At 50.1% G+C, this 10202-nt stretch overlaps 1 protein-coding gene across 1 annotated transcript in view; it reads left to right on the top strand.

Moving 5' to 3' along the window:
* The first annotated feature begins 496 nt into the window (after positions 1-496).
* The window catches only part of NOS2 (nitric oxide synthase 2), a 41672-nt gene continuing 31966 nt past the window's right edge, over positions 497-10202 (top strand). Inside the window, exons 1-3 of the mRNA XM_023556122.2 lie at positions 497-1042; positions 8326-8410; positions 9245-9379. Of these exons, the coding sequence (XP_023411890.2) occupies positions 933-1042; positions 8326-8410; positions 9245-9379 (330 nt within the window). The 5' untranslated portion in view covers positions 497-932. The remainder of the gene's footprint in view (positions 1043-8325; positions 8411-9244; positions 9380-10202) is intronic.

Here is a 10202-nt window from a genome sequence, read left to right as displayed (position 1 = left end):
TTGTGGGCAAGCTCAGACCAGAACTGGGTCCCCTCTTAGCTCTCCATTTACTAGCTTTTGTTAACAGAAATGATTTGAAATATTGAGAGTTGAGTGCATTTTTTTCCACAAATAATAATTCATAAAAAAGGAGCAGTTGGTACTACTGGCTTAGGATGAACAACAATTGCAAAAGCTTAAAAGAAAAGCAGTACAACTTGAGTGCTTTCTCCCCCAATAACAGGCATAAAATTGCAATTGCTAATTAGAGGCACAGAGTTCCAAGGTGGTGCAACAGGTTAACACGCTCAGCTGCAAACCGAAAGGTTAGAGGTTTGAGGCCACCCAGAGGCACCTTGGAAGAAAGTCCTGGCAATCTACTTTTGAAAAATTAACTATTGAAAAGCCTATGGAGGCCAGTTCTACTCTGGCACACATAAGGTACCATGAATCCGAGTTGACTCAACGGCAACTGGTTTTAATTAGAGGTGCTGGAAACTCTGGTTACAGGGGCAGGCAAAGGGACTCGTTTCATTGACCACCTGTCTCCCCTCTGACCTTGCCTCTGGCCAGTGATGAAGCTTGCTCAGGGTCGGGTGGCCCAACAGGTTCTGTTAAAGAGGCTCATCAGGTATACATGTCCTTGTCGAATGGTGATCCAAAGGTCCACTATTTTTCAGTTGAATTGCTATCTGACTTTGTAGCACTGAAGTCTATGTCCACAGGGCCCCCAGAATAGGAGCAGAGGTTGCAAAGCATTGATGAAGGGGCTGTTCAAGGCTTACACTAGCTTTTGATTCTTTAATAAGCCAACCATCTTGAGAAGGCACAGCTCTGAAAACTCGTTCTCAGTCTTCCATAACAGTCTCTCCTTCCCTTTCTCAGCCTCACACCAAAGAGCAAGCATCTGAGTTTAAATCCAGATAAGTGACCCGCTTTGCAAAGCCACGAAGATGGCCTGTCCCTGGAAGTTTCTGTTCAAGGCCAAATCCTCCCAGTATGACTTGTCTGAGAAAAAGGACATCAACAACAACACGGGGAAAACCATCTATCAAACCTCCAGGTAAGCTGTTCCCTGCTGCCACTTCTTGCTCTCCTTGCCTTGACTTCCCTTCCTCCCTCAGCATCACTGACTCAGAGTTCCTCTCTCTGCTCCTGGCCTCTGATCTGTCTTACCTCTCCAGTTGCTTCCTGGCTGTCCCTGTTGGGGTTTAAAGCAGCCACTATTTATTGGGCACCTCACTATGTGTGGCACTATGTGAAGTAGGAAGGTACACGGGACAAGGACCTCAAGGAGCTTCAGATCTTTAGAAAAGAATGTGGGCAGAGACCTGATGTGAGAACAGGAGGCTGTAGGGTCTGGTGGTTAGAACCAGGACGGGATCCTGATTTCTGTCCTGATTCACCAGTATGCACGCCTCACCAGTTGCCAGACATTTTGGACATCATTCTCATGAAGAGTACCAGGATGTGAGTTAGAAAAACCGGATTGGAGCCCTGTGTGGCACCTCATTAGCTGACCTTGTGTTGTCTCTCACTGGCTGTGTGACCTAGGCTGAATTACCCTCTCTGAGCCTCAGATGTTCTCATCAGCAATCATACCCACCTCGTAGCATGCTGAGGATTAAATGCGAGTGTGTATGTGAACCACCCAGCAGCGTGCCCAGCACAGCATAAGCACTGTGCAAATGTCAGTGTTTATTATAATCTCTTGACCACCCGCTCTGTGCCAGGGCCATGCAGGGTACTGCACATGTACTGCATCTCAGTGGATCTTCATGGGGTTGGGGGGTGGGGGGGCTCTGTGAAGCACTTATTTTTGGTTCATTTTATAGGTGAGGAAGTAGGAGATCTGGGAGGGAATGACTTCCCCAAGATCATGTGACTGGTAATTTCAGAACTCTAACTTGAACCCGAAGTTTGGGCTCTTCATGCTCCCCGATGCCTGGCCGGTAGGAGAGGCAAGCCTTAGGTGGGACTGCGAGAATTAGTCAGTCAACTCCTGCACCAGTGGGCAGGCTTCCAGACAACCCTGAGGAGGAGGTCCCTTGTCCACTGGAGTTTGAGTCTTGCTCAGGTGGAAATTCACGTGGATCTGTAACCACACGACGGCATGAATCAAACCAAAGCCCAGTCTATCAGGGCTGCTGGGCTGACCTCACAGCTCCGGAGAAGCCTTTCCTGTTGACTGTGGTGAGAAGGGCACCCCCTGGCACTGGGGAATATGGCAACCCCGAGTGTACCTGTCATAGGCAGCGGAATAACGTAATGGCTAAGAGCATGGGCTCGGGGATAAACAAATGGCTTTGCCACTTAATAGCTCTGTGATCTTCGGCAAGTCCCGTAGTCTCTGAGTCTCAGTTTCCTTACCTGTAAGAGAAAAAACAAAACAAAACCCATTGCCGTCAAGTCGATTCTGACTCATAGCGACCTTATAGAACAGAGTAGAACTGCCCCACAGAGTCCCAAGGAAAGCTGGCGGATTCAAGCTGCCAACCTTTAAGTTAACAGCCAAGCTCTTAACCACTACGCCTGAGTTGTGATAAGAACTAAATGAGCTTTTCTACATAGTGCCTGACGCAGAGTAAGCGCTCAATAAATAGCATCTGCCGTAGTTGTCTCATTGTTATTGTTGGCAGCTAGGATGGGACTGAGCAACACGAAAAGCCCTCTACAACAGCTGGCTTTGTAAAAGTGATGTGGGCTTTGTGGACTTTGAAGAGTGGGCTGAATGTGGGGAGGTGAAGGGAAGTAGCAAAGACATTCCAGGAAGGAGGGGCAGGATGAGCAGACTCAGAAGCAGAATCGAGTATGACTGTGCTTGGCCAGGGTGGGGTGGTGGATGGGGGAGTGGGAGCTGGGATAGAAAAGGCAAGGCCAGAACACTGAAGGCTCGACTGCCAGGGAGAAGATTTTGGCTTTCTGTGCTGGGCAGTGTGGAGACATTGCAGGTTCTTGAGCAAGACAGTCCAGGCATGGGGGCTGGGACGAACCAGAAGAGAGACTATTTGAAACCAGGCAGGTGGGATGGTGGTTGCTGAGGTGGTCAAGAGACCAAGAGATGAGAATGCAAGGTCAGATGGCTGCTGGATGTCCTGTTGGCACCTCAGGCTCAAAATGCTACAGACTGACAGTGGCTTCTTCATTCCTCTTGGTGTATCAGGAGGGCCTGACCCCCACACCTGAGCTCAAGGGTCTGCTTTGACCCTTCCCAGGGTCAGTCACCAAGTCCCGCATCTCTTTCTTCTCTCTGCCTCATTGCTGCAGACTCTGCCAGCTAGCCTCCCCAGCTCCAGCCCCTGCCTCTGACCTCTCTTCCTCCAACTTGACTGTCAGCAAGTCATGCTCCTGCTCTAGAGACTGTAGTGGCTCCCCATTGCCCGTCACCACACTGAGGCTGTACTGCAGGGTTTTGTCTGATAGCTCTCCCCAGACAGAGGGCACCCACCCGCCCAGCCCAGCCATGCTCACTTTCCCAGTGCCTGTACAGCACGTTCCTCACCTCGACTCATCCTGACCTGATCCATCCTTCATCTTTTGAGGCCATCCTGAGTCTCCTTCCTCCCTGAGTCTTTACAGTGTGACCCACAGCCCGTAGGCCTTAATTCCGTACCCTCTAATAGCATTACCAGTCTTCCTGAGGACCAGCTTGTCTCTTTGGACCATTCAGATCCAAATTGCCACATTATATGGGCTCTCCCTGAGGGCCTACTGTGTGCTGAGCTGTAAAAGGGACAGTGACCTAGTTCCTGTTGTCAGAGAGGAAATGGGGTGAAATGACATCCATCTCACGGGTTTGGGGAGGAGGACACCAAGAACGAGATTCAAAAGAGCTTCATATATTGATGGGTTAGGGGGTGGCTAGACGGCAATGCGTTTTTTTAGTAGGTGACAGGAGACTGGGTGCAGTGGGCAGGGTGGTAGAAGTCCTGAGGAGACTGCAGAGTGCCCAGCCCAGCTGTAGTGTGGGGAGGGGTGGGGTGGGAGAAGGCTTTGGGAGGAGGTCAGCCCAGCTGGACTTTGATAATACAGTCGGGGTGGGGGGGGACGGGGGGGTTGTTACTGGAAGAGGAAGCAGCAGTACAAAGGGGATTTTATCCTGAAAGCAAGGGGGAGCCAATTAGTATATTTTGATTTCAAAAGGCAGTTTTCAAATCCATTTAGGTCTAATAAGACCAAAAACTTATTATATGTGATTGATGAATCTATGTTCTATGTAAACAAATGATTAGGAAGGGTGCTGGTATGTGTGTGTGTGTTTTAGAAACACAGACAAATGCGGGAACATCTAGATGGAGAAATCAGGAATTTGGAACAAAGTTGAGCGACATGTTGCCAGCTGGGTGGCAACTGGCTCAGAAAACAGGTAGCCTCTTTCATGCCACTTTAATTTGTGGTTGAGGGCAGTAGCCCTGTTCTTACCTGGACCCTCAGTGTCACTCTGCTCAGGAAGTAAGGAGCAATTTACAGATGGAGCAAAGTCAGGAATCCCTGTCATCTTCAGGTAGTAAGGACTAGAGGGCTGAAAGGGACCGAAGGGGCTTCTGGTCCACCCCTTCCATTCTCCCATCAAAAGGTCACACCTGGCGGTGGGCAGAGGAGCAGAGGCCCTGCACTTTTCTTTGGCTTCCTTTGTGGAATCACACAGAACACACGGAAAAGAAATAGCCCTTCTTGGAGGTGGAGAGAGCTTGGGCTGTGTCCTTGGGCAGTCTCTGGGGCTGCTTTGTGGCCTTGGGCAAGATCCCTAACCTCTCTGGGCTCCAGCTGCCTCCTCACTAAAATGCGGATAATAATATAAAACTGCCTTCCTGATCTGGTTTAGTAAGGAGTCGATGAAATAACGGACAGGAAAGGTTTGCTTTGTAAACAATAAAGTTATACAATGGGAGTTATGATGGTTATGACGGTTGTTACTTCACCGAGAACAAACCAACCCGAGGCCATACATCCCTCAGGCTCTTAGTTCGGAAGAAGTCCAGTGGCATCAAGCCGCAAACTCCCCTGTGACTGCCCACTGGGGGCCCCCGGGTGTGGGGGCTCCCCCAGGATGGCAGCAGAAACGCGGAGGCGCGGGAGAGGGGGTGGCCGGCCGGGGGGACGTGGCCGCCTGCAGGGCCGACACCCCGGAGGCGACGCGAAGCCCGGCCTGAGCCGCTGCTCCGGCTCGCCCCGCCCCGGGCGCGGGCGGGAAGCGATAAAGGGCCGGCGGCGGCGCGAGCGAGCGGGGCGCCCTCGGAGCTGCGCGGGCGCCCGGGCCATGCGCGAGGGGCTGGGCGCGGCGTGCGAGGCCGTCCGGCCCCGGCTCTGCCGGCTCCTCCGCAGGATCTTTCGGCCGCAGCCCTCCTGCCGCCCCAGCCGAGCCAGGTACTCTCGCCCGGCCGGGTTTTGCCCCGGGAGGGAGGCAGGGGCTCCCATGAGAGGCGGTGTGCAGCCAGGTAGGAATTCTGGATGTTTCAGAACTTGGAGGCTCTCTGCAGAGGGTATTTCAGCACCCAGGCTGCTACGCCCTTTAGGACAGATGTAGTTAAAACGTTCTTGTTTTACAAGTAAGGTCTACTTCCCAGAGTGCCATCTCCTCCTTGGTGTATGGAGGTGCAAGAGAGTGGGACGGGTGGGAACTGCGGGGAAGCAGGATCCCAGGACTCCAAACAAGCCATCCTCAGCCACTCAAAGGCTTATGCATAGTTCTGAGTCTAAGCAAGCCATTCCCTCAACACCCCTCCGTTTGATGGCAAGTCTTCAAGGATCCCCCCTCCCTGTGAAGGACCAAGCAGGAATGTGGAACACACATGGCTGGGGATTTAGTCAAATTGCATGAGTGTCTGGATAAACAATGCAATAATTTGGCAATGAGTATCCAGGTCCTTAATGTGCCCACCTGACATCTGGTCACCTCATCTCTCAGGAGCTAGTAAAGGCATTGGCTAACGGGAGGAGCAGGGGTGAGGGCTGGTGTGTGTGTGTCATAGCTTTGTTTATTCATTTCTTAAGTTACAAAAAAATTACCAATTATGAAAGTAATTCATGGTTCCTATAAAAATGTGGAAGATGCAGAAAGGTATAAAGAAAGATTAAAATTGCCCATCACTCAGTGCTAGCCACTGTTAACATTGAGTGGCATTTCTTCCCAGGCTTTTTTCTGTGCTTGTACACACACACACACACACACACACACACACACACACACACACAGAGCCAGCATCAGACCATCTATACAGTTTTGAGGCCAATATGGCACAGTTACATGGTGAGTTTTCAGACAGCTTTTAAAAACGAGGCTTTCTGATTTTTACTTACGTTTAAAAACGAGGCTTTCTGATTTTTACTTACGTTCTTTTAGAGGAACTTATCTCTTTAGAGTTCCCACCCACTGCTGTCAAGTCTGTTCTGACTCATAGGGTTTCCAAGGCCATAAATTTTTATGGACGCAAACTGTCACACCTTTCTCCTGTGGAGTAGCTGGTGAGTTCCAACTGCTGACCTTTCAGTTAGCAGCTGAGTGCTTAACGGCTGTACCACCAGGCCTCCTTGTAGGCGGGACCTGGAGAAGAACATCATGCTTGGAAAAGTAGAAGGTCAGTGAAAGACCCTCAACTAGATGGGTTGACGCAGTAGCTGTGACAATGGGCTCAAACATAGCAATGGTTGTGAGGATGGCACAGGACGGGGCAGAGTTTTGTTTTGTACACAGGGCCGCTAAGAGTTGGAACTGACTCAATGGCACCTAACAACAGTATACATAGTTAATAATATAATGTTAATATAGATATAGAGCCACTACGTCTTCTGATTAAAAAAAGCAGTACGTCCTCCCTCATTATATCCTGACCTCACAGATACGTATAAAGTAGAAAAGGAGAGACCTCTGTAATACCCTCTAACCCCATCTGCCTCAGATGTGTGTGCACAAACACACTCGCGTTCCAGAAAATACGGCAACCAAAATGGAACATGACAAGCTTTCAAACTGGTACGATGCACCTGTGGAGTGAGTCTCCCTACATGGAAGCAAGTGTGGGGCATGACTTGGAGGGACATTCACACATATGCAGCAGAGAGGGGTTGTGTGTCTTCTGCTCTCTGTTGTTCGCCAGGAGAGCAACCTTGAAATCCCAAGCCAGAATCAACTCTTTCTGAATGACTTCAGGCAATTTGGGCTTTTTTCCCTTTTCAAACGCAACTCGTTTTAAAATAAATAAAACCAGTATATATTTTTTAAAGTCTTTCTCTTCCAATAATACTCACAAATCATGTCTTGGATTTGCTTTAAAATAACGATGGGGCTAAGGGGTATTGTTGAAACAAGATTGGCTGTAAATTAATAATTGTTAATTGAGTTGAATCTGAGTGGGGAGCCCATGATTATTTTATATGTTTAAAATTTTCCATGTTGAAAACTTAGGAGTCTGTGGGTGGTGCAGATGGCTAAGCTTTTGACTCCTAGCCGAAACGTTGGCAGTTTGAACGCACCCAGCGGTGTCTCCGAAGACAGATCTGCTTTTATCTGCTTGTGAAAGGTCACAGCTTTGAAAACCCTATAGAACAGTTCTACCCTGTACACGTGGGGTCTCCGTGAGTCGGAATCGACTGGACAGCAACTATCAACAACAAATCGAGTGCTTAAAAAAAGCCTGAAGTCACTAAAAACTAGAAGGTGGTGGGCAGGGCTGCTGGCCTGGGAGGACAGAGTTGTAGGGACCATTCTCTGCCCACTCAGCCCTTGTCCCACGTTTCTACTTGGTTTTTGAGGGCTTCCTGGTCCCAGAGCTTCTGTTTGGGCCGGTAGCTTTGACTCAGCTGCCCTTCTTTTTGTCTTTGTGGGAGGAAGGTAAGAGAGGAAAAGAGGGGGGAGGTGGTGAAGATGGGGAGATTTGGTTTGACCAACTGTCTCCGCCCCCCTTCACCACACACACATCATCCTTGCCTGGAAGCCAGGAGACATGGCCCTGGCCTCTAGCTCTGCCTCTGACTCAGTGTACATCCATGACCAAATCACTCCACCCCTCTGGACCTCAGTTTCCCCATCCATCAAATGAGCGTGCTGGCAACTCAAAAGAACTAGATAGGAACCTTAGGGGGCAGTAAGTTTGTGTTAATGAGAGAGGAACAATTCAGTAAAGGAGGTTGAGAATGGTCGCACAACTCCAAGAATGTCATCAGTGTCACTAAATGGTACACGTAGATACTGTTGAATTGGTGTATGTTTTGCTGTGTATATTCTCAACAACAACAATGAAATAAATAAAATATAGGGGAAAAAATGAGGGTGCTGGCAGAGAAGACCCCCAAGACCCCTCGAGGCTCTCGGATACTAGATCTCATAGTGGCTGTTTCCTTTTGCAGTCCCGTGACACAGGATGACACCAAGCTTCGTGGCATCGGCAAGCCTGGGAATGAGTCCTCCCCACCCCTTACCGGGACGGCACAGGTCAGTGGATCACATGGGCATGGGAACCCCCTCCCCTCCTCGTCCAGGCAGATGCAGGCTGAGCAGCCTCATGGAGGCTGGGCTGCTGGGCAGAGGAAGTGGGGTTTGTGCAGCAAGTGGGGAGCCCTGGGTAGGGGGACACAGGTGGGCATGAGGAAGGGTTTGGCGGAGCAGGACGATCCACAGTGGTTGGGAGTGGTGGTCCCCACTGGGTCTGTTGGTACCTCGATGATTTGCCTTGTGGGCTGGCAGGCACGGGTCGGGAGTGATTCCAGATTGTTCATGGAGCCAGGAATGGGGTGCCTCCAAATAATCGCGGGCTCAGTGGCTAAACCTTTGGTGCCAGCCTGCATCCCACGAGCTCCATCTTCCCTAAGTGCTTTTGACCTTGGTGTTCCAGAGTGGTGGCGGAGAGGTGGGTGGAGGTGGGAGAGATGGTTTTCATGTTCTTAAATGCCTCCAGGGAAGGCAGCGATACATTCTTCCTTGGCCCAGTTTCTGTTCTCTGCGATATTGACTGTGACAGTAGTCTCCCTTGCATCTAACCTTAGTCCTTCCTGCTGCAGTTCCTCTGAGGAAGCATTTGGCAGGGGTCTGGGTGAGGAAAGAAGCCTGGCTGGTGGCCTGGGCACCCGGAACTCTTAGCAGGCACTGGCCCAGGTGGCTGAGCTGTTGGGAAGAGAGGAGGGGCATGGGGCACCAGCCTGCTCTGTTTGCCCATGCATAGCTCCCCACCCCACCCAAAGCCAAAGCAGGGCCAGGGCTTGGGTGAGACCTGTGGGGTCTTGGGGTTGGAGACATTTGGAAAACGCTGCTTTTTTCCTCCCATCTGAGAAGCCTTCAGAATCCCAGGTCAAGGTGGACAAGGAGCTGGTTACGCCCCCGTTGGCCTGCCCACGGCACGTGAGGATCAAAAACTGGGGCAATGGGATGACTTTTGACGACACGCTTCACCAAAAGGCCAAAGGGGTGAGAAGTCTGGGGCTTCAGGGAGGACCACCTTGTCCCAGGCTGGTGACGCCACTGGGGCCCTTTGTGGACCAAATAGGTGCTTCTTCCCTCACCCCTCCCCTTGCAAACCAAACGATCATCTACTTGGGCAAAAGGAGTTGGGAACAGAAACTCACATTCTTCACAAATTACAGTAGGAAGTAAATGATGTCAACTCTCTATTAACCACCCTGGTGGATGGTGGCTAATCCACAGGATGAGACTGCCTATTGCATGTACAAATTAATGTCTTTCTTAAAGAGATAGATTTCAGCATAGCATCAGGAAGAATTTTCCAAGTGTCCAAAGGCAGACTGAACTACATCCTGAGGTAGTGAGCTTCCTGTCTCTGGAAGGGTTCAAGAGCTCTTAACAAAGGGAGATTGGAGAGGAAGTTCATGCTTCAACGAAGTGGTTAGACTAAGTGCCTTTTAAGGCTCCTTCCTATCTTTTAAGTTTCTTATTCTAACTTTAGAATGCATTCCATGGTTTTAAAGTAGAAAAGAATTAAACATTTCAAGACCACGAAAGCAGGATGATTTTCCGCACCTCCCAGAAACCACCAAGGTTATCCTTTGGGTGTACTTCCTTCCAGTGTTTTTTCTGTGCCATCCTGTGACTTTGGGATTTGTACCTGCTCATTCCTATTCATTTTTCTGTACACCTTAGTGTGTTCCCACAGGAGGCAACATCAGCCTCTTTAAATGAACTCTTTAAATGAGAAGGTGGTTGACCTGTTCCCAGGGACTGAGCTGTTGACTCTGGATCTGAGGCCAGCTGGGGATCTGGGCCAGAGACTGAG

Source organism: Loxodonta africana, chromosome 18 (assembly GCF_030014295.1).
Source record: "Loxodonta africana isolate mLoxAfr1 chromosome 18, mLoxAfr1.hap2, whole genome shotgun sequence".
Taxonomy (NCBI): domain Eukaryota; kingdom Metazoa; phylum Chordata; class Mammalia; order Proboscidea; family Elephantidae; genus Loxodonta; species Loxodonta africana.
The sequence above is the reverse complement of the archived record's forward strand: the minus strand, read 5'-3'. Positions and strand labels throughout refer to the sequence as shown.